This window comes from Chelonus insularis, unplaced genomic scaffold, assembly GCF_013357705.1.
Source record: "Chelonus insularis isolate UGA/USDA-ARS -01 unplaced genomic scaffold, ASM1335770v1 contig_160_pilon, whole genome shotgun sequence".
NCBI lineage: Eukaryota > Metazoa > Arthropoda > Insecta > Hymenoptera > Braconidae > Chelonus > Chelonus insularis.
The window spans coordinates 207,650-232,801 of NW_023276401.1; the positions used below are offsets into that span (position 1 = coordinate 207,650).

The 25,152-nt window shown below is 28.3% G+C and overlaps 5 protein-coding genes and 1 long non-coding RNA gene across 7 annotated transcripts; 3 read left to right on the forward strand and 3 right to left on the reverse strand.

Moving 5' to 3' along the window:
- Positions 1-26: 26 nt before the first annotated feature.
- On the reverse strand, positions 27-1,903 carry RpI12 (RNA polymerase I subunit RpI12). Its single transcript, XM_035078456.1, has 3 exons — positions 1,675-1,903; positions 1,329-1,554; positions 27-147 (listed from the first exon to the last, which is right to left on the reverse strand). Exons 1-3 carry the CDS (start codon positions 1,805-1,807, stop codon positions 123-125), a joined length of 384 nt encoding a protein of 127 aa, XP_034934347.1. The 5' UTR covers positions 1,808-1,903; the 3' UTR covers positions 27-122.
- A 100-nt stretch (positions 1,904-2,003) lies between these two features.
- On the forward strand, positions 2,004-5,314 carry Tsr1 (Tsr1 ribosome assembly factor). The gene is made up of 8 exons (XM_035078451.1): positions 2,004-2,222; positions 2,303-2,576; positions 2,686-2,899; positions 2,981-3,178; positions 3,265-3,477; positions 3,568-3,736; positions 3,845-4,275; positions 4,353-5,314. Exons 1-8 carry the CDS (start codon positions 2,141-2,143, stop codon positions 5,073-5,075), a joined length of 2,304 nt encoding a protein of 767 aa, XP_034934342.1. The 5' UTR covers positions 2,004-2,140; the 3' UTR covers positions 5,076-5,314.
- Positions 5,315-5,450: 136 nt separating this feature from the next.
- On the forward strand, positions 5,451-18,698 carry Pino (Pinocchio). 2 transcript variants are annotated; one of them, XM_035078454.1, is made up of 6 exons: positions 5,451-5,828; positions 6,383-6,553; positions 15,891-15,960; positions 17,093-17,224; positions 17,664-17,793; positions 18,153-18,698. In XM_035078454.1, exons 2-6 carry the CDS (start codon positions 6,406-6,408, stop codon positions 18,261-18,263), a joined length of 591 nt encoding a protein of 196 aa, XP_034934345.1. In that variant the 5' UTR covers positions 5,451-5,828; positions 6,383-6,405; the 3' UTR covers positions 18,264-18,698. The 2 variants fall into 2 exon arrangements, with proteins under 2 accessions (XP_034934345.1, XP_034934346.1); XM_035078455.1 differs by lacking the exons at positions 5,451-5,828; positions 6,383-6,553 and adding an exon at positions 12,822-13,013.
- Positions 9,572-9,897, reverse strand: LOC118064078 (uncharacterized). The gene is made up of 2 exons (XR_004690018.1): positions 9,759-9,897; positions 9,572-9,617 (listed from the first exon to the last, which is right to left on the reverse strand). It is a non-coding gene; the product is annotated as an uncharacterized lncRNA (long non-coding RNA).
- A 728-nt stretch (positions 18,699-19,426) lies between the features above and the next one.
- Positions 19,427-24,599, reverse strand: SdhA (succinate dehydrogenase, subunit A (flavoprotein)). The gene is made up of 5 exons (XM_035078452.1): positions 24,320-24,599; positions 23,074-23,500; positions 21,079-22,040; positions 20,556-21,005; positions 19,427-20,474 (listed from the first exon to the last, which is right to left on the reverse strand). Exons 1-5 carry the CDS (start codon positions 24,380-24,382, stop codon positions 20,388-20,390), a joined length of 1,989 nt encoding a protein of 662 aa, XP_034934343.1. The 5' UTR covers positions 24,383-24,599; the 3' UTR covers positions 19,427-20,387.
- On the forward strand, positions 22,143-23,068 carry LOC118064074 (high mobility group B protein 2-like). Its single transcript, XM_035078453.1, has 3 exons — positions 22,143-22,497; positions 22,579-22,809; positions 22,870-23,068. The coding sequence occupies exons 1-3, from the start codon at positions 22,237-22,239 to the stop codon at positions 22,990-22,992; spliced, it is 615 nt and encodes a 204-aa protein (XP_034934344.1). The 5' UTR covers positions 22,143-22,236; the 3' UTR covers positions 22,993-23,068.
- Positions 24,600-25,152: the final 553 nt, after the last annotated feature.

Here is a 25,152-nt window from a genome sequence, read left to right on the forward strand (position 1 = left end):
TTTAATTTATTAATAGTAAAATCTGTTAAGTATATTTCAAAATTATAAAAAATTCATTTCATAATGATAAGAATATTATATACATACAATTTTGGTGCAAAAAATTCGTTTCCAGTTGGTAATTAGGAGTTTTCTGTTTCTTTGAACCTGTCAAATTAAAAAAAAATATATATAATAATATTAAATGTTATAGATCTGGAAATAAATATCATAAATATAAACTCACTAGTCAATAATCTCGTTTTTATCAAATGATAATAATTTTTTACTCATATAAATTAAAATAGAGAAATTTTAACCCATGAAATAACTATAAATAACTTTGATGTGAAGTATTGAAGTAATTGAAAAAGAAAAATTCATTAATTCTTTACATTTATTAACACTTTGAACTTTAATTATCTTTTTAGTAATTATATTTATAATATTTAGCCATTTTTATATTTTATAATTTATAAAAGCCCGTTCAGAGGGTATATAGACTAATAATAATTTTCATTTATTTGTATTTTTTCGCTAGATATCATAAAATGAAGATAAATTTTCTTATTTATCGAAAGAATAAATGACATACTTATATAAATATATAAATATTATAATAAGAATAACTCACAAATGGGGAATAATTAAAAATGAAATCTTTCTGAAATAATATCAAGCAAGATTATTTTATAATGAAGTTAAATTAAAGAAAATTTTGTACGTTTTGAATCAGCTCTAACATAAAAATAAAAATGAATCAAAACTTGATCATATTTTGTTAGAAACAATGACTTTATATTAAATTTCACGTTATTCATAGAGGATTTTATTAATAACTGTTAAATCCTTTATGAGGTAGTTAAAGTCTATTCTCTGCGGAGAGTTTGATTACTAGTTAAGCCAGAATCAATACTGATTTTATTGTAAAATAAAATTTTGTTATTATATTTAAAAAAACGTATGAAATATATTGTATGTTTAATGGTAAATTTTTTAAGTACACCTAAAATAGTTAATTATATTAGCGCAATGCTTTTGTTCACTTCATTCCATGCAGGATTGAAAAATACTTGTAAGAGAAATTAGCATTTGATTTAGAATACATACTGTAATTGCTGCAACTGATTTATGTTAATATAAAATTAATTATTTTATTGAATAAAAAGATTACTTCAACCAACTTTCTATCTTATTTATGTTGAATAAACAATAGTGTATCAGTATGCTATGTAATGATAAATCAACAAGACTTGTATCTTTAGCTTTCTGAACTTATAACTAATGGAACGATAATTAATAAACTTCTGACTTAGTTGTTTGCTTGTATTCAAAACGGAAGTACTTACTTGCACTTTGTACAGGTGTAGAATACAGTTTGACCTTCATCAGCAGACCTTAGCTGAAGAGTTGCATAAGACATTTTATCATTACCACACTGTGAGCATTTCCTATCCACCACAGGTCCTTCTGCATTTTCCTCATCATCATCATTTTCGACTGACTTGTCAGGAGGTGCATATGTATTCTTATCGTTAAATTGTAATGTATATGTCATAGCCATATCTCCAAAAACTAAATTAAACAATATTTATTATTTATAATTGATCTAATTATTAACTGATATGATGAAAGTTAAATGCGATTTAGTAATGTCAAAAAGTCTATCTGTGAAAGGAAAAATACGGTTCTAACCTTCAGGTCCCCATTTTCTGTCACATGCGTAACATTGAACTCCACCTTTTTCACCTAATAACGGCAATATCGAACCACAATCAGGACAAAAACCTGGTTCGGTTTCAAAAAACACTTCCTCTTCATTAGCCATATTTTTATTTATAAGATATTTAAAAGTAATTGCAAATTTGTGAGCACGTGAAAAATTCAAACAAACATCCACTTATATTTATTTTTTTAGGTTTTAAATCACTTTTTCTTGTAAGATGTCGCTACTGATGCTGTCGGTAAATCAATTCATTACCAACTGTTAATACTTTAAGCTCAGACGCATGCGCAAGTGACACCAATATTGTTTGATCAGTTGGATTATAACCCACGTGGATGATAGAGTTATTAATTAATTGTTTTGTAAAAAATAATGTTATAAGTATTGTTGAATAGTGTTTTTATTTCAATTAGTACGAATTACAAAGAAGAAAACATGGGAGCATTAAAAAAAATTCAAAAGGCGCATAAAACTGGAAGACATAGAAGCAAGCGTGAGATCAGGCGAGTTACAGGAGGTTAGAAAATTACATTTATTAATTTTTATCTTTTTAATTTTCTTTTCTTAATTGTCAATACGTAAAAAATGCTTATTTAGGAAAAGTGGACGTGAAAAAACTTACCACACGTGCTAAGGCAGAAAGTAGCAAACAAGTGCGTCTTAACCAAGCTCAACAAATTCGTAAGGCTAAACGTGACGGGATAGTTGCTAAAAAAAGAAATTTTGGAAGTGATTTAGCTGCTCCAATATTGATATCTGTAATTCCTCTTAATGAAAACATAGATATTAACAGTATCGTATCTATTTTTGAAAAAAGTGAGGATTCTCAAACTATTGTTAAAAAAAGCTCACAAGGAAATATTCACATCAGGTTGGTATTTTAAATTGTATAATAATTTAATATAACGATATTTATTGTTAAAAAAATATAATAATATTAGATACAATAATCAAATTTTATTAATCTGAAATTTTTTTAGTTTGAAAAAATGGAAGAAAAGGTTTTGCCTCGTTACTCCTTCTCCTGATAATATTTTTGAAATCCTTGATGTTATAAAAGTATCATCTATAGTTTTATTTGTATTAAATGATGATATAGATGATTGGGGAGAAAACATATTGAAGTCCTGTATTCCTCAACAATTACCGACTACTATGGTTGTATTTTCTAATACAGACAAACATTCCAACGTCGTAAGTACTCTACCAAATATTGAAAACAATTTAAACCAATTTATTTTACCTATATAATTACTATCACATTTATTGTTATAGAAACAGCAGAATCAAAACATTCGAAAAAAAGTAAAAGAAGCAATTACTAAATTTTTGCCTGATCCCAATATCAGAGCCTTAAATAATACTATGGATGCAACAAATTTGTTAAGAATCATCAGTGAACAAAAAGAAACACCTATACATTATAGAGATTGTAGACCTCATCTAATTGCTGAAAAAGTCGAATATATTCCAGTAAGTAAAAACTTTATTTCTATTATTAACCCATTTTTTTATCTACTAATCAGATTATTATTAATATTTAATAAATAAAAATATAGTGTGAGAAAGATAATCTAACTGGCACATTAAAAGTAACTGGTTACATACGAGGCAAAGCTTTATCAGCGAATAATTTAGTTCATATTCCTGAATTTGGAGATTATCAGTTGGTGCAGATTGATGCACCAATAGATCCATTTCCAATTGATCCATTAAGGGATGTAGATAATGATGATATCAAAATTCTGGAAATCGCTGATCCTAAAAATCAAGTAAGGAGTAATTTATTCTTATACATCTAAATATATAATTTACTCATTTTAAAAGCTTATTTAAAATAAATATTAAATTTTAATTAAAAGGAAAGCCTTCAAGATGAAAATATCCCGGAACCTATGGATTGCGAGCAAACTTGGCCTACAGCTGAAGAGCTTGCTGAAGCGAAAGCTGCGAAACAAAATAAAATTATCAAACGAGTTCCAAAGGGTACATCAGCTTATCAAGCAGCGTGGATACCTGATGACGGTGATGGTACATAAATCTTTTTTACAAAAATAATTTTTGGAGTTGAAAATTAAATTAATAATTTTAGTTTCTTACACAGACATAATCTAATGTTATTTTTACATATGTTTATAGAACTAGATGATGATAAATACTCCGAAAATGACGATGATCAAAATATGGCAGTAGAACAATCGGATTTTGATAATGAAGCTGATAATAGTAAGGAAGATGATGAAGAATATGAAACAATAACGATTTCTGAAGCTCCAATTGATGAACATAGATATGATGAACAAATAGACATAAGAGAAGAACTACAAGCGATTGACATATTGAAGAAAGCTAATTTAGATGCCAAATTTCCTGATGAAGTTGATACTCCACAAGATACATTAGCCAAGATTCGATTTCAAAAGTATCGTGGTTTGGATTCGTTCAGAACAAGTCCATGGGATCCAAAAGAAAATCTTCCTTTCGATTACAGTAGAATTTTTGAGTTCGAAAATTATAGAAATACTAAAAAACGAGTGTTCAGGGATGCTGAAGAAGTCATTGGTGCAGAGGTAATTATTATTTAGTAAATCATTAATTATTTACTTTTGAATTGTTAAATATTTTATTGTTTTGTTTCATTATATAGCCTGGCTGGTATGTTACATTACATATAAAGAACGTCGACAAAGAACTGTATGATGCTTATAGAGCTATAAGTCCCAGACCACTGGTGGTCTTTGGTTTGCTTCAATATGAACATAAAATGTCAGTTTTAAATGTGACATTGCAGCGAACTAATGATTCCGGAGACCAACCTATAGCATCGAAAGAAAAATTATTATTCCAGTGTGGCTTTAGAAGATTTACAGCCTGTCCGCTTTTTAGTGAACATATTTCTGGATCTAAACATAAATATTTAAGATTCTTTCAACCACAGGTGACAGCAGTAGCTACGATGTATGCACCAATATCGTTCTCTCCTTGTCCAGTCTTGTGCTATAAGCAACATAAAAATGGTGAATTAGAATTAATAGCTAAGGGCAATGTCTTGTCCGTTGATCCTAATAGACTAATAATTAAACGCGTTGTACTGAGTGGCCATCCATTCAAGGTGTACAAACGGTCCGCAGTTATTAGATTCATGTTTTTCAATCGTGAAGATATTGAATGGTTCAAACCTATTGAGCTCTATACAAAGTATGGTAGAAGAGGTTACATTAAGGAGCCTTTAGGAACCCACGGTCATATGAAATGCATTTTTAAGGGTCAGCTCAAGTCCCAAGATACGGTGCTAATGAATTTATATAAACGAGTCTATCCGAAATGGACTTATGAACCATTATCATTTTATGTAGAAAATGATGAATAATAAATAGAAAGTAAATTTACAAAACAATTATTTATTTAATTGTAAAAAATATGTATAAATTAACTTTTTCATTTTTATATATATTTTTCGTTAGAATTAATTTCTAAACATTCAACAATATTGTCTTGATGACAATAATCAGAAGAACAACAAACATTGTTGCAATTAAGGGCTGTAAAGAATATAATTTATGTAATATTATTAATTATTAGTATAAAAATAATATTTGTATTAATCTAGCATTACTTGATGGTTTTTCATTTTCCTAGATCCCCATAGATTTCTTTAAATTACGCGGGCGGAGTGAAAAACCCTAGGAAAACTAGGGCTAACCATCAGATAGTCACAAATCGAAGTCACTGAATCGATTCTAATCGTTATAGTTGGTTGCCGGTGTTGGAGTTCGATACTATTTGTTGAATTATTCTCCTCACAAACTTCGGATTTTGTGTCATACAAAAATATAGATAATTAATCAATATTATTTATAAAAATTTTTAGCTTATTCCTATTTCACTAGGAATTAATAAATAGACACGACAAGCCACCACGTTCAACGACCTGAATATCAACAAAAAATCCTTATTGGAGGGGTAGTGTCGAACTGCAGTTTATTGAACGTTTGAACTCGAGGAAAAACAAACAGATCAAATAAGAATTTTCATCGAGTCGACGCCATTGCCACTAGACACTCGTGAAGAAATTATTTCACAAGCTACTGGATTTCCTTGGAGAAAATAGTAGGAATTTGAGGTAAGCAACTCATTACTCAATTTGTCATTTTATTTATGTTTTTATTGTTGACAGTGTTTTTTAATGTTCTTGTCAATTTTCGTGATTTTTCATGACAAAATTAGAAGCAAAACAAATCATTAATAAACATGAATCTTTTTTACTGTCAATTATCTGTGAGTTTGTTATAAATTATCATTTAAATTCTCATAACACGCAAGAAACTCATAATTTGTAAATATTTGACCGCATTCTTTGCGTGACTCAGATCTTGCTGTAGATTTGCTGGAAAAATGAAACAAGTTCGCATGCCAGTTGATTGAATGTCGAAAGTGTCTTCCGTCGTGAAATCTAATTTCTCTTATGCAGTAAATTTAATGATTATTCAATTACACACCAAGTATTTTCAAAATTAACTATTAACATTGATCTACAGTAGTAAAATAATCATCAAGTCATCGTAGTCTTCAAGGTTTCTGATAAAAAAAAGTCAGTGATTGATAACACTATCAAAGCAATGAGAGGATTAAAACTTAATTATCTATCATAGATTAATTGATAATAACTTTTTGTAGGAGAATTAAGGCTTAAAAGGTCAATGGAGGAAAATAATCAAGTTGAAGTCGTAGAAATCCCATGTATTGAAGAGGATAATTCAAATTCTTCCACTAATTCTCCAGTAGCTTCTACAAGTACTCCTCAATCTGTTTCTCAGGATGAATATTCTCTTGGTTCCTCTCCTACCGGTAAGTAAAAATATTTTTTTCAATTTTTTATCATGTTTTTTTTTTTTTTACAACATATATGACATTAATTACATTTAATATCGTGCACGAGCTATTTAATCCTATGAAAAACTAACAAAATGCTTCTCATATCAATTAACTAGATTGTCACTACATCATGTTTAATTCAAAGGAACAATGTTCATTTCAAAATAATTATTATAATGTACTCAAGTAGAAACAGTTAGTATTTAAAAATCTTTTTTACACCAATTGACTTCGATTTGTAGTAATATAATAAAAAATGTTATTTATAAAATCAAAGTAATCCTAATTCCTATTTAAAAAAAAAAATAATTTAATTACTAACTCAATTAAGTAATTATAAATAACGAATTTTATTGACTATAGTTAACGAAAAAAATATCTTGACATTCAATATAAAATATTTATTTTCTTAAATACATATCTTGATACCGATGAGATTCAATCTTACCGCATTAGGTGGTTATACCTCCCAGCGAGTGGTATATGATTTATATTTATTTTTTATTGTTCTTATATTATTTCTAGACTTATTACAACATTATCAATTGAAATTTGAAGCCAATTGAATTCTATGGTTATTTATTATTTAATAAAAAAAACAGTCACAACTAAACCACAGAGATTGAATGACAATAAATTTAATTCTTTGTCTGGATTTATAATTCAAGAAAGCTGGACCTTATCAGTGATGTTGTGACTAGACTGCCAGGGTGTTATATTTGAGACAATTAGAAATATTATGAACCTTCTTTTGAGTAAGAATAACCTGTCTCGTAGAGACGATAAAAAGATTCTTGTTGACGAAGTCAAAAAAAAAAAAAGATAACTAAATATCAATTGCTTCAGACACTTAATTAATTTATAAATTATTTTATTATAAAATATAATAGAAAATTATAAATTAAACTCATTATTGAAAATACCTCTCTATAAATAATTTATATATTTTATTACATTCATCATAAAGAGTTAAAAACACTAGTCATCATTTTTTATTGGAACTTTTCCACTTTTATTTTGAAGATTGAAAGTTTATATTGAATTAAAAATTGATAAATGGAATAGCTAGTAAGAAAAAAGTTAAAAGATAATTATATTAAACTTTAATAATTAAAAGTGCAAGTTTTTTTTTTTTTTTTTAAATCATCTTATTGAACTAATTGACAGTAATGGAGTACACTAGAAAGATTGTAAAGAAATAATCCAAAAGTTTTCAAGATTTCTTCTTTTATTTTGAAGACTTGTTTCTTCTCTGATAATAAAACTTGATCATATTCTCTTGATAATTTCAAATATCGTATTCTAAACTTTTCCATTAATTTAAAATCTATATCTTATTCTTGTAACATTGATGTTTACTGTTAGGATAACTGCACTAGAGAATGCTCTCAGAATAGTTCAACAGTTAATATCTTGTAAGATATTTTGAGCATAAAGCTAGGAGGTAAATGTATCAATTAGTGTCCAAGCTGATATTATATTATCAAATGCTGAATTAGATAGTGGGTCAGTTATAGATAAGAGAAGGAGAAGATAAATTCCAATAGTTGATATGTAATAATCATTGAGCTAAGCAACTGCTTTTGAGGTTGTATTCAACATTCATGGTATAATTAACAAAGGTCTCAATTAATTATTCAATTAAATTTCAATTGGATTTCAGTAATATTTATTTAATTGTTTTTGTTTATTATTTTGACAAGTATTGGAGCTCAATAATATTAGACGTCGTAGTGTATTTTGATAATTCCAAAATACAGCTAAAATAAACCGTAATGCATTTATAATTACCTACAAGTGATCTTTTGATAATGTAAATAGTTTACGACATACCCTAGAGTTTTGGAGTAGGTTGCTAATTGGTTCACTTAGCCTATTTACTCTATATCCTGTAGAAATATGAAAGTGCTTCAAGTGAATAAAATGACTGCTGTAAATTGGCGAGATAAATTTATTATAAGAATTAGTTTGAAGCTTACTTTATTTTGTTCGTAATTGAAAAATGACTTCTGAAGAATTGTACACATTTTTTTTTACTTACAGAGAAAAATTTCATTATTGTATTTATACATTTGTTTTTCAAATATATTTATATGTATCTGTTAAATTACATAGAATTAAATTAATTTATTATTAAAAATAAATAACTAATTTCTATGTATTTCTGAAGAATTTTAATTATTTTTTCTGTTTATATATCGTTGTAAAATATTTTTATAATGAACATTTCTTTCTAAGTGTTTACAATTTATAATGAGATTTTTTCTTTAAATATACAATGAGTAATAATATTAATAACATTTTTAATATCGCTATTTTTAATAGAATACGTAAAAAAAAATCAATAAAACATCAATTTAACGTAATGAAATAAGTAGATTTGAGTAATAAAATATGATATATTTTAAAATAAATAGACAATTTTTGTGTCGTTGATCTCCTGTTGTTTTCTTATCTCTGTACACATAAATAGACAATAAAACGAGGCAAAATTTGTTCATCAAATAGACAATTATCCAATTATCTATTTTAGACTATCAAATCTTCAATGTCATATTTTTTACTCTCATTCGTGAATTCTTTTTTAACTTTTAATTGAAATATTCACGTGATATATTTAATTTGAGGTCAAAGAATAAAGCTCAAATATACCTACGTAATTACCAGAAATAATAATGACAATAAGTTAATAAAAACGTGGATGGAAAGGAAAATTTTTGATTCATTTATCACTAATTACAAATTTCCTCAATGTTTATTTATAATTAAATAGACGTTTTTTGGATATAAGGAAAATTTCCATCAAAAACAACATAAGGTTATCGGATCCCCTGCAGTGTCGATGGCTGTTGAACTTAAGATGATAATAAGAAAAAGTGCATCGTCTTATTTATTTGATTATTATAACATGATATTTTATATTGCCACATGTCATTACATTTGAAACTTTTATTAAAATACGACTGTATGATTAGCACTTTTCTTTTTATCTTTGATTAAATATCTTCAGCTTCAATTGATCAACATGGATAAGAGGCTGAAATGTAGAATAAATGATTTATTGGTTTTCAACCATTTATGACATTAATAATCATTATCATTCATTTGGGAATCCCTCATATTCATTACCAATACTGTAAATAAATATTGGAACTCTAATTTTTTGTTCAAAACATACCTGTTGATCTGTCAACATGGACTTTATAATTGTATATAATAGCTGTGACGCAGACTCTTAGTATTACGCAAATGCAATGTCAAGTAGACACCTTGCTCGTGAAGATGGACATGGTTGATGCAAATGCCCGACTTCAAGGTTCTTCTTCATTCTATAAAAATAATTAGAAACAAGTGATTATATGATCGTCATTATATCATTTTGATGTGATGAGTTTGCATAAGAGTTTTAGGGAATTGTTTGAATTTTTATTGTCCTTATCATTGTGCTCGTGGACTGTGAATATTGATATAACGAGTATCAGAATAAGATAAAAGATTTATTATGAATGAAATATATAACTTTATGTTTTTACATATTACTTTTGCGTCACTTATGGTTTCATTCTATTACAACATATGTGCACTATCAACACTTTATGATGATTGACGTTCGTAGGAGGTCTAGTTGTTATTCTTATGCAGAAAGTTGTTTTGACAATATATTCTGAGAGATATCATAAGATCGATAATACTCTCAGTGATTACAAAACTATTTATTGTTGTAAATATTGACTTCTCAAACAAAAATTAGCATTTTTAAATTAAAATTTAATACATTTATTATTCACGTTTAAAAAAATAACCTTATATTAAATGATTAAAGCTGAATTATATCATTGATAAAGTTACAGGATTTTTTTTGCACAAAGAAGCAATAAAAAAAACCACCGATATGATTTTATGAACTTTTGTATGAATAATTATATAATTTGTTAAAATAAAATAAGATAAATGAATGACTATAAAGTTCTCTCTTATAGCTCATTTTATCTGAGGGGCGTGAAATTCCTCTGAACTTTTTAAATTAATTAACAAAGTGAATTGAATCACTCTGAATTAACGAAAAATGTATTTAAATAAATTAAAACATAGTTTAAGTAATAAAGGAAATGAAATAAAATAATTAGATATAAATAACTTTAGTTAAAAGTGAAAATATTTCCTGGATGTATAATGAGCTGAATTTGCTAAATGTATTCGCGTTAATTACAAATACAGCAGAAGTAAACAATTATTAGTACTAGTTGTTAAAATATATCAGTTTTGTTTTTTAATTATACATTTCGTCAGATTTAAATTGTAATATTATTCAACTTCTTTGTATCTATGTTATTTCTTTTTTAATTAATTTCATAAAATAAATTCAAAAAAATTATTCAACATTTATTTGAAAATATTTTGTGCTTATCATAAATGAGTTTATTTGTTGGATGAATAAATGTTGAATCATGTACTGATTTAAAAAAATCTAAACTTTCAAATAAACATTCGCCTCATTGCTAGAACAACTCATGACCTGAATCAAATAATAATGATTCCAATTGAAACATATAAAAATGACTATCATGAGGATTTATTGTATCAGGTGATCATTCAATTTATTATATTATTACTGACCAATTTAATTAAAATATTGTTATTCATCAAATATTTTCACGGTTTATTGTTTTTTTTTTCTCACATTAATCAATTTTCTCGCTCCTGTTCATCATCCGGAAACGATGGCTTGATTTCTTATCTATATGTCGTAACCTTGAGACACTTCACGTAACAGTCGACATTCGAAGGCTGCAAAGTTGTTAGGAATTTTCATTATTGAAAAAGTAAAATCATACAATAATAAAGAATAAAGTGTGAATAAAAATACCTAGAAGCTTTACATCAAAATGAAATGAATCCATCCTATTGTGCTCCAAAAATCAAAGCTTATTGTTTACTTTCCTCATGAAATATCATTATAATTTAATCGATCAAACAATCAGTTTGATTACAATGTTCTGAACTGAGCCAAAAAATTGTTGCATTCTTAAGTCTCTTATCACTCATTTTTATACTTTTTTTATTGATTAAATTCTTTTTTTTTATTTATCAATGTTGAATCGATCTTGAAACAACAAAAGATGAACTCCACGACATCTGTTCTTTGTTGAATTTTTTATTTATTAATCTTTTTTAATTTTTCTGTAATCAATTCGTTGACTAAATCAATATATTTTCAACTAATTATGACATTTTTGATAGACATAAATATTATTCTTTGATAGAATAGTTAAAAAATGATAAGATTGACTGTAGTACACTAGATGATTCCATCAACCAACTACAAAATAATAACGTTTACATAGTATTCTAACGACGTATTTAAATTTCATTGGAATCAATACAACCAAAATAATTACATTGATGAATGCATGTTTTAATTTTATTTATTTAACATTCATGATTGGATTTTCATGGAAAACCTTGGCTTGAAACTGAAGGACCAGGCTTCATCTTGATGCTACAAAGATATAAAAATTACATCTATTACATATACAGATTTTATTCTTGGACATCTAAGAATCTTAAGATTTTCCGGGTCTCAGCGAGGTCTTTTTAAAGATAAACTCCAGAACGTATATTGAATATATCGAGGGCGATTGCATAAATTTTCATTTCTACCGTAATAAAAGGAAGTTTAAATGAAGGAAAAATTCTCAAGAATATTTATGAGTTCAAAGTAAATGAATTCTCTTTGCCATTCATGATTGAACGTTTGGACTTGGTCAAATTGATTAGCCATTGACATGTAAAATAAGTGAATAAATTCAATCAATAAATTATTAAATCATTAAATTAGGTGTGGACTAAACAAGTGTTTGACAATCTAGTCTAGATTAAAAATGACAACAATATTTTATTCATATTCATATAGATCATTTCATTTTCACCCTCATGAATGGTTTTCATCCTAGAAAGTATCACTGTTATATCTAGTGTTATCATGATGATATATAGGAAGACTCTTGATCATAAGGATCATTAATTATTTTACCGGCGCCTAAATAAAATAAGTAACTAATATTCCCCTTCTTTATTCGACCTCGTATCACATCTATCAAACATATCAGTCCGTCACTGACGATCAGTGACGTTTATATCCCTTCTTCAATACCTTTCTTCCCTTTGCTCTTTTCTTCACCTCAGGCGCCGCCATCTTCCCCTACTTAGTCTCTCGGCCTCAATACGTCTATAGAAAGACCGCGCGTGGCTCGACCAGTTCAGTTGAACACTTGATTCTTGTGTGTGAATAACATTACTTTATTATTCGCCATCAACTTATATTTCTGTAAAAATCTTCAAGTTATTTACAAATTTTCATCACCAAGTGGATTAATAACAATGCCGCTAAAAAAAAGCTCTCAATCTTGTCCCTTACAAATGTTCACTTGGGGTAAGTTTTTGATTATTTTTTAATCAAACTTACAATTTAATATACAATGACTTCAAAAAAAGACTAAACACAATAGGAGGGATAATGTAAATAAACATACGAAATATTTCATCATCATTCAAGTAAAAAATGAGTTTAAGGTTAGGTATTATTTTTCAAATAAATAACAGACGCTTTCACCAACCTCTTTTCGTTGATCACGAGAAAGTTTCAGGGACATGATTGCGTTGATTCTTTTGGTATTGCCAATATATTGAATAATTAAAAGAGAGAGGAAAAGAAAATAATCATTCAATCTATGTTATGTATAATAAAAACAATGTGATGAATTATTGAACATTGATCATCTATTGATAATAATGGCAATTAAATAAAATGTAAAGTAGATGATAAACATGAGAATATAATAAAGTTATGTTGAGAACATCTACAATTTACATTCTACCGTCCAGACAATGTTCGGGCGGGTTCGGGATTGCAACGGCCATCGCTCTCGAGGTTGTTGAAATATCCTTTTAAAGGTCCTTGAACGTTTTGACCTGTTTCAACTTACCATTATTTTGCCCAGACGTTTCTTCTAACTCAGGGGAAACTTTAAAATCTATTAAAGACGATGTTTCTATGTTACTTTATGAACGTCAGTTATTTCCTTAATTGTCATTTTATATAAAAAAACTTATTTGTATAAAAAAATAAAGTAGTAGTTATATAAAATATAATATTTATTTATTTACAAATATTTATTTATTACTTATTTAAAACACGATGTTTGTCACGTGTTATTACGAGAGATCTATTCTATTTTCTACCACACCATAGTCATTTCTATTCATGTTTTTATTTGTAATTTAGTTTGCTCTAGAGTCTGGTGTTAACTGTACCTACTTAATGTGCTAAGAAAAGCTGAACTGCACCAAGAGGATTTAGAATGTCTGTTACATTTTTGTTCTTTTCAATTCTATTTCTGGAGATCTGCTATTTAAATTTAAAAAAAAGTCAATGAGTTAAAAGATTTAAATAGTAATTTATGGGCATAGAAAAGATTTACTAAAGGTTAAAGTCCTTAAACTTGAAAAACTATAATCGGTCAGTTAATTGTTCAGTGATCATAACGTCACATTCAGGTTGAGATATAGATGATCAATATTGATTAAAGGCTATATGACGTAAACCTAATGACTGATGAAAGTTTACGTCAAAAAGTGTCGTCATTATTTGAAGGGGATGCATAACCCTATAATTCTATAAATATGAAGCAATATTACGTATTAAATGTTTTTATTTTGTTTTTTTTTTTTATTAAGATGTTATAGGCTTTAAAGCCTTTAATAAAATATTTATAAAGCAGTTTACACTGGATGGTACTCGATTGTCATTCAACTGGGTCGGCTTAATTTATTTTTGAACTAAAACCATTTATAAATAATTTAGATTCATTAAATATCATTAAGTTTATTTGTATTAGGGCTTTTTTAATCGATTAGAGTCTGATCAATTATCTAAGTGATCGATTAAACATCCAGAATCTACCATTTTATTCCATTGCTGGAAAAAAATGAATTTAATAGCTTCAGTCATCTTTCTACCAAACATTTTTCTAGTTTGATTTATTTATTGATACATGAATCATAATTGAAGTGAAGGTACATGATTCTCAATGATTAATTTTAAAAATGAGGTAAAATAACGGTAAATTTGTTTATTTAAAGCTTACATTACAAACGACGAGTGACTTGTTTGAAAGATCTTTTTTTTTTTTTTTGGAGTATAAAAAATGATTTGACTTAGAAAATAAATTTTTTTACTTATTCACATGTCAATTTATTGTTAATGTTCCTTCATAAAAAAATAAAAGAAGACATTGATTTATTGCTGAGTTTATAAATATTTTATTCATTTTTAATCTGAATAAAAAGTTGAAATTTCATGATATTAAAAGTCTTTGATTAATTTCTGAAAATCGTTGGGAATTTTTGAGTTAAAAGCCATTATTTAGAATTAATAGGTGCCTTAATCGATACTTATCGCAAACTCAATCATTACTTAAGTATGTAGTGTATTCTATCGTACAATTTAATAGTTTATTCACATATGTTTTATCTTAATGAATCAAAAAGCAAGTTTTTCTTTCCATTTGAATGAGGAAAAGTGACTGTTTATAATCAAAATAATCAAAGTTATTTTTAAAGGAAACTTATTATATATGCTTTGACAAAATACAAGGTTGTTTTGATTCAAAATCCAGTGTCTAAATTGGTGGGAATTAACTTGAAAAAAAAAACTAGATTTGGGCAGTTTCAGGAAAATCCCGGTGATAACATAGCGTCGACTACAGATTATAAAACTCATGATATGACGTGAGATTATAACTATAATGAAAAAAATAATTTTAAAAAAAATGTGTAGTCATCTTCAGTGATGTAGTTTAGAATTTTATAGTGAATAGTAATAATCATATTTTTATTTTACATTCATATTCTTCAGCTGCTGATGAATTACCGAATCTATTCGACATTCATTGTTGTATACCACAAACTCTAAAAATAACTATATGTATATTTTATAGATAAGAAATTCTTTTTCTATTCATTTGGCACACATGTTTTCTAGATTGTTCAATATCAATAAAGTATAATAAATTTTTAACAACAGATATGTCTGGAATATTCTTTTCAAAAAATATTTTAAATTACGCTATTGATTTCACAAGTGTGAATAACTTGTTGATAATAATCTGTTAAATACGAAAATTTTTTTTTATAAATGAGTTTTAAATAACCATAAAGAAAATCATTGTATGATTAGTTATTTATTTCTAACATTTGTACAAAAATATTTTGATTGTCAAAAGTAATGTTGATATTGTTTTTGTTTCAGACTCAGAAAAAAGTGACATGTCAACACATCATACTGATGAAACTGATGAAAAGAGCCTTTCTCGACAAGGGTGTGTATTTTTATCGGATTATTAATTCATGAATCACCCTAAATGATAACTCATTCATTCAATAATTCACAAAGTTCAAGTGATTATACCTTATAGTAACTGATTCTTGAACAAATGAATCAAATAAGTAAATAATCAGAAGAAAAATAATTGTAATTGAGAACAGTTTATAGTTAATTCATTACTTAACTTGTAAAAAAATAATGCAAATTGTAATACTTCCTCTTACTCTGCAATTTCTAAATCCATCTCCACGTGTTATTACCTTACACTTCATCTCAGACTTCATTTGCGTCACTAGACGCTGATTATTACTTGAGATCCTTCGAGATCATATTCATAGACACGTGGATATTGAATAACTTGATATTTACTACAAAATAATACATGTATCATAATTTTTAAATATTATTTTACCTCTAAAAATATTTGTCATGTTTTATCAAAATTTATTGCAAAAGTTGTCAGTAATATTTTTCAATAAAAATTCTTGACTTAAAAATGAGTTATTTTAAAGTGATATTTTCCAAGTACTATAGTTAATTGTTTGCTCTCAATAATTTAATAAATTTTTCCAATTTATTGCTTTTTTCAGTCAAAAAATTTATATTTTCTTTACCTGTTAATTAGACATTGTGGTTATCAAAGCAACGTCATGAATTATCTTTACTTTACTTGTACACGTGATTGTCGAATGCTTTTTCTTGCGTATCTCTTAACATACTGAGAACTCTCTTGTCTTACATAATATATAAACGGAAGCATTACACCAGATTTCATAATTTCATCTATAATACTTTTTCAAAAACATATTAACAGTATTGGAAAAATATCAACTCATTGTATGTTGATTTAAAAGTTTTTTAAATATTTCATTCATCAAATTAACTCAACGAAAGGTTAACATACTTTATTTTTATTTTAATTATACTATTTATTGACTCGTCAAATAAAATTGGACGGAATAATTTTATTTATGATTATTTAACATTTATATCACCTTCAAATATACATTGAAACATATTTTGCCGCAGGTGTTGACCTATATCGTCCTCAACTCTATCAATAAATAAACAAACTACTTAATTAAATAATTATTCATTTCCTTATTATTTTTATTATTTATTTCCAGGAGCAATGTTTCTCTATCAAGCAACACTCTATGCAAAGGAGTATATGACAACTTCCGGGGCTCACATCCTCTTTACGAGGACACTGTCTTAACAATCGAGGGACTTCATCTCTACCTAAACTCATGTTTTACGTAAGTAAATAATAATACCAATAAAAATTGAACTGCTCTGATTAAAGCAACTGCAGCTTGAGAGATAAATTGTTAATAATTATTTGATAAACATATAATACCTATTATTTTGATTGGATCTGTCAGAAGAAAGTATTAAGTTGATCTAAAGTTGATGCCTGACACACGATTATTGGATGTTAAGCAAAGTGATACTATTGCGCAATGTAAAAGTGTACAAATCAGTTAATATTCTGTTAATGAAATCCAGTGTGATCTAGAGAGAAGCGATTTTTCTGGTATTTTTATAAATTAGACAACAAAAATCCCCATCATCAAAGCTTTAAAATGACGTCAAACATGAGATCATTATATTTAAATTTTTAAGAATTTTCTCATCTGCACCAACTGTTTGAATGATGATAAATATAGAAAGATTAATTTGTTAATTTACTTACAGATGTGGAGTTTATTGGAAAGCTGATCATGTTACCATTGGCTGCAATGAATGCGGTGGTTATGGTCTAAAGAGACCGTGTCCAGAATGTGATGGTCAATGTCAAGTCATGTGGAAACGTAATCTCACCATGGTAAGCATTTAATAGCTCTTGAGAAGTATAAGAACTATACTAGGGTTAGTGGGTCATATTAACGAGAATTTAATGCAAAGTAGCAGATATAAGAGTAAAAAATCAAAGTTTAAGAATGACATTGGCGAAAGGAATGTTCGTGAGACACGTGTTTGATAAAAATACTTGATTATGAACAGAAAACTATACTTTGATAAGTTTAAACATTTTAATTATAATATCATAATATACCGACCTCGCTATTATGGCCTACTACTCTAAATTCATTCGTAATAATGAAAAAATTATTAATAATTTAATTACACAGCAAAAATGAACTTAATTATACAAATGATTACATTGAAATAATCTTGTTTTAGTCCCACTCAAACCACAGAGCAAAATGGTCCGGTGAATGTGGATTTAAAAGTAAAGACAGTTTAGAAGAAAATTTGACACCAGCTCTCGAAAAGCTCACTACAACTCCATGAATACAGCCATCAGTTACAACGTAATACATTACGATCTCAGCCTCTAACAGTACATAAGACTTAATCATCATCATCATTCATTTGCATACATCTTTCATTCTACCTCCGTGAGAATCCAATAAGTGAATGGACCACTGGGGCGAGATTTTAGTATCTCTTATTATGGCTAAATAATACCAACAACGACTTCAACATTTTTTTATCGTATAATTAGAAAGACATAGAAGAGCTTCAACTTTTTCCCGGAATGGTTTTTAGTCGAAAGAACAACGAGGTTAGATAATTTGCATAGCATAAAAAGGAATTCTAGGTTGCCTTTCCCACAAATCCGTCAATTCTTGACAATGTTTTTAATGAACTGATTAAGAAAGAATCTTCAGAGGTGCGTCAATTAGATTAATTGTTTAAAGTTAGTATTTTTTAATTGTTAAAAAATAAAACAATAAATGATGGAGAAAAATGTGGGAATTAGTTAAAGTTGTAGCTAAATGTTTTTTTAGTTAGTAAAAATTTAAATATGTATCACGAATATCCTGCAATGCTATCACGTGGAACATTCATGTGAATATTAGATTAATTGATGAATTATTTTAATTCATTAACATTATTGTAATATATAATCAATCATGAAGAACCAGAATGTTCGCTTATAATAGAAACAAATGAAAAAAAACGTTTTCCGTTAGATAATGATCAGTTGTATAATTGATTTATCTAACAGGAATAATTCTTTAGCCAATTCTAGCTCAAATGTTTTTACTTTTTTGAAAGAATATTGTATACGATATAATGTAGATTTTAATGAAAATAATATTGCGTTTTATCGACTGAAAATAATTTAAACCTCAAGGATTCAATTGCACAATATTTTGTAATCTTTCGACAACAATTTGTATTTTTCACCTCATCTTTGCGTTTAATCCATTCGCTCATTTATTTCACTTTCATTTAAGTTAATTATAAGTTACTTTTTTCACATTATTTTTAAAAGTATTGAAATTTCACATAAGACTTTGAAAAAATAGTTTAAATGGTTAAATAAATAGACCACACTTTGTTGTGATTATTTGACAATTGATACTAAGTTATTCTTTATGACAAATAAAATGAGTGAAAACATTAAAAAAACTGAGTTTAATTTATTATTTTATCAATAACAATTATTAAGAAATTTATTAAACACTTTATTTGAGACATTTTTTTCATTTTTGTCAATAAAAGCCGTTTCAATTCTTTTATTAAGCAATTGATTTACAATATTTACAGTCTCAATGCACATTTTTGTGCTAGTTTACTACCTTTTATAATATCAAATATTGTAGGTAATTCACAAGGGATTGATTTAATTTCATACAAGTAATGCATCAGACATTACAAGTTCATTTATCAGTACTCAATTTTCGACAGATCTGAATTATAATTAATTGATCATAAACAATGCAGCAGAAATTCCGAATTATTTACATTTTCACTACATAATGAACAAAATTGATTCTAAAAAAAATACTGATGGATTCAGTAATTTCAAATGTTGAGTAGACAATAAATAATTATCTTTACGTAATACTTGAACTAGATGATTGAAGATAAAAAGAAACACAATGAGTTTTATATAATTAATAAATTATTTGTTCTTAGACTTTTTTTTTAAGTACATAACTGCGTGTAAAATTTAATATAAAGTTTTGCGTTTTTTTTTGTTATTTTGATGAAGCCAATATTTATCTGCTCCATTTCAGCTTTAATACTCATTAGTTAACTACCACGTAATATTAAAAATTGACATTAAATGAAGAAGAGATCAGTCAGTACATCTTTATATAAATTTGTTGCTTCTTTAAACTCAGTACCTTCTTCATTTTACCTCAACAAAATATTCGATCATATGCATATTTTACAACAAATAATCTCGAACAAATTGACAAAGTACAAACTTTGGTGCATATTGGATCTTGGTAACGAATTAATAATTAAAAATAAATAAATTTGCTGCTTCTTTTGGTGACTTGTACAATAATAAGAATCGACTCAGGCTTTAAATTTAAATATTTAAAATTAATGACAAGATTATTTGTAATTTATGTTTTACGAATTCAGTAACATTGGTGTGCGAACTAAATGAGTTTAGTATGAACGAATCGCTGGAGGTACTGTAGCGCATTCCTTAGAATCCAATGTCGCATCAATTACATTTCGGTAGTCAATTGAGACCTAAACAATAACATAATAAATGTTAGATTTCAGAATGTTTTTTTTTTTCATTTTTTAAAAAACTATTCACTGAAAATTTACCTTTCCAGTTTTTTCGTCCATTGTAGTAAGAGTGTGCTTTCTCCAGTGTTGATCTATTGGTTTAGGGCTTTGATTCTCTATGGGCTTACTATAATCATATTCATCGATTCTATCTTTGAAATCTTCTCGTGCATGAGCACCACGACTTTCCTTTCTATTTTCAGCTGCGTAAATAGTCTGCATTGCGTTCAACATTAAATTTTGAAGCTCCAATGTTTCTATCAAGTCTGAATTCCATATGAGAGATCGATCAGTTAATTTAAGTTCATCTAATTTTTTATACAAGTCGGTCATCTTCTGGCAACCTTCTTGGAGTGTTTTTGCCTCTCTAAACACAGCAGCGTGTGTTTGCATGGTTTTTTGCATTGTCAGTCTCAATTCTGCGGTAGAAATTGAACCATTCGCATGTCTGATGCGATCCAAATTAGCTACAGATTGTTCTCCGGCATTCTAAAGAAAAAAAATTGCATTAGTTTCTCTAGTTTTAAATATTTATTAGAAGAAAAAATTTCTTTGAACTTACCGAACTGAGGCTACCAATTTTTTCTCCAGGTTTGTTTTCTGCTCCGATTGTTTTAGCACAAGCTCGTCCAAAAACTACCAGGTCAAGAAGAGAATTAGCACCTAAACGATTAGCACCATGAACTGAAGCACATGCTGCTTCTCCACATGCGTATAGTCCAGGTACAACGGTATCTTCTCCATTCTTTGTTGTTAAAACTTGTCCTTTATAGTTTGTTGGTACTCCACCCATATTATAATGCACAGTTGGTAATACGGGAATGGGTTCACGAGTTACATCCACTCCAGCAAAAATCATTGCAGTTTCTGAAATACCAGGAAGTCTTGCAGCTAATTGTTCTGGTGGGAGATGGTGAAGTTGTAAGTAAATATGATCTTTTTCAGGTCCCACTCCTCTTCCTTCACGAATTTCAATAGTCATGGATCTGGAGACGACATCTCGAGATGCAAGATCTTTAGCAACTGGAGCGTAACGTTCCATAAATCTTTCACCTTCACTGTTAATTAGATATCCGCCCTCTCCACGACTTCCTTCAGTAATTAAACATCCTGCTCCATAAATTCCTGTTGGATGAAACTGGACAAATTCGAGATCTTGATTGGGAAGTCCAGCACGGGTTACCATCGCAGTACCATCACCTGTACATGTGTGGGCTGAAGTACATGAAAAGTAAGCACGTCCGTAACCTCCAGTTGCTAAGACGGTATTTTTAGCATGGAAACGATGAATTGATCCGTCTTCCAAACATAAAGCAATAACTCCTCGACACTCTCCACCTTCCATCAATAAGTCTAGAGCAAAATATTCCACAAAGTAGTTACAATCGTAGCTAAGAGATTGGCCATAAAGAGTATGAAGAAGTGAATGTCCAGTTCTGTCCGCGACACAACAACATCTATGAGCTTGACCTCCTTTTCCAAATTTCAAGGATTGTCCACCAAAAGCTCGTTGGTAAATTTTGCCTGAAAAAGAACAATATTTATTCAAATATTTAGAATGATAGATAAGTAGCAATATTCAGTTTCTTAATGTTGTTTGTCATTTGTTAGTGTTTTGATGAACGAGCAAGAGATAAAAATGTTTCAAAATAAATTTTTTCTATAAAAATGTCATAAAATTGATGAAAATTCAAGAGGAAATTATATTAAGCGGTAAATTATGGAACAGCCTATACAATCAGGAAGTGATGACGAGCCTGAAAGTAACAATGACCTCAATGAACCAGTAAATCAATCACAGCAACAAGACGGACAGGAGATAACAGGGTATAACTCATCTAGTGAAGCTGGTCAATCACAGTCGAGTTTGGTTGGGAGTAATAATGAGCCAAGATCGCGGTCAAGATCGCCTAAGGATTCAACAAATCCAAATTGGAAAAGTGCAAATGCCTTTATAAATTATATGCATGATTACAAACAGGTTTAACATAAATTTTGTATAACTTATTTTAAATTATAATTAGATGTTTTTCATGTATAATTATTCTTTCTTCATCACTAGAAACATCTAGAATATCCGGAAAAAACGAGTGGATCAAACCTTTTCCGACTTGCTGGTGAAAAATGGAGATTAATGTCACAAGAAGAAAAACAACCTTACATCGAAGGTGCAGCTTGGGTGCGAAAACAAAAAGCCTCAAACTCGCGGAATGGAAAAGTTAAAACAACTGTAAGATGGAAAAGATCAGAAAAAGATAAAAAAGATGACTCTTCATCGAGTAATACCACGAAGGTGAATGATAAAAATTGATATATTTATTTTTGGAGTAATTAAATGAAAATAATCATTTAGAATCAAGATACAAAAAAGAAAGGTCGAAAACGAAAGAAACAACCAGGGATCTATGTACAAGTCACAGATTCAGATGAAGAATCAAACTCTGATGAGAACAAATCTAGTGACGTTAGTTCATAACTTCTCCATTTTATTATAACCAGTTGTTATATGTTAAAATTAACTTAAACTTATATAAATATAAATTAATATCATATTTACCATCTTGGGTTCGGCTGAAAGGCATTCCACAATTTTCCAACTCAATAACAGCTTTTGGTGCTTCACGAGTCATATAATGAATTGCATCTTGGTCTCCAAGCCAATCAGATCCTTTAACAGTATCATACATATGCCACTGCCAATTGTCTTCTTCCATATTTCCAAGAGCGGCATTAATTCCTCCTTGAGCAGCGACTGTGTGAGATCGTGTTGGAAATAATTTAGTGACAACAGCTGTTTTAAATCCTTCAGCCACAAGCCCGTAAGCTGCTCGTAATCCTGCACCACCAGCTCCAACAACAACTGCATCATATGTATGGTCTACTACTGGATATTGCTTTGAAATTCCTTCTGACACCTTAGCAGCTTTGCCATCCGGTGTATAATGAAATTTGCGATTTGCAACAACCGGTAGTCCCAATTGATTCTAAGAACAAAAATGAATGAACAATAAATATCACTTCATGCTCCAATGATTCATTATGAGACAAAACTAAACATTTTTAATTGGCTAATAAAAATTATCTTTGTCACTTAATCAATTGCTAGGTTCATCGAATACGTTAATTAGTCTTATCAGAAAAAAAAACATAGTTATGCAAGAACTTTGAAATTACATTGTGTAATATGTCGATTTTGAGTAATTATTGACTAATAATAAATTAATTTTTCCAATTAGAAGCTTGAAACTAGTGTTGCATCATCTGATACAATTGGTTAAAACGAATTCGACGATGATAATTTTCTAAAATTATTTGGTCCCAAGTTTTTTGAATTATAAAATCGTCATGTGTTTTTATAGAGATTTTGCGTAATCATCTTGAGCATAATTAGAGTCTTTTTAACATGTGATCATCACTCTACGTTGTTACTATCCCTATGAGCCAGATGTCACCTATAATATAAATGTTATTCGGAATTATAAATAAAAATATCACTTTTCACGTCAACGACTTTTTAAGAAGCTCAAGAATGACTTATGAAGATTAAAATTACTTATGTACATTATAAATAATGCATTTTTTAGCACAAGAATATCAACCCTGACAGTAAATATCGTATTTAACTGTTACAAACAGAAGGGTGAATTAATAACAATGGAATCATAAATTGATGCATTTTTATCCAACACAAAAAATTGCGTAACACTGGTTAACCATTTTTCATTCAATAGAGAGTTTTTTATGATAATTTTATCTTTGTTAGAGTAAAAAAAAAATTATGTAACTCAAAATACTGATCCTACCAGCACTCGAGTTGGTTGTCTTGCCAGGAGACACGAAAGCTTAAGTATCCCACTCATTTTCATCAATAAAACTGACTTTGTTTTGTAGTAAAACTAAATCTCAACGTTTTCGTGATTATTATCTCACGGACAGACGACTTTGCAGATTGGATTTATTTAATTTTTTCCGTTTTTTTCACTCGCGTACTTCTCGTACGGCGCAGCGTGAAAACGACGAAAAAAAATTACACTTTATGTTTAGTAGAATGCGAAAAGACCGACTGATCCAATGCGCGACTACGCAGTTTTACCAATATTACAAGAGAAAATATTAAAGGTATTGTTTTTGTTAAGGTTATGTTGGTCACGATTGCATTCAAAAAAAATGTTTATATAAATGTTTTCTATACGATGTTGTAAGTGATATTTACATTTTATGGGTATCTTATCAATTTTTATGAATATGTAAGGTGTAAGAGTTGTTTTTATACATGATGCGTAGATTAATTTTATTCTTTGTATAACAGTGGCTCTCATTACAGTAGAATGGATACACCAACAAAACATTTTCAAATAATTTTAGTATCAACAAGAAAAATAAATTAATAGTCTACTATTAAATAAATTGTTTAACATTAAATAGCAGAAATTGTTATGATTAATATAACCTCAATAATATTTTGATGGAAGAGAACACAGCAAGACCAAATACTTATAAAAATTCAAGGTTATCTGTTGATAAATATCATGTTTTGGAGATGTGATATTGCTTAAGTTATATGTGTACGTATTAAAATTCAATTAGAAACTAACGAGGATCTTAAATGCCGCTTGTAAATATTTTAATGCGCTAG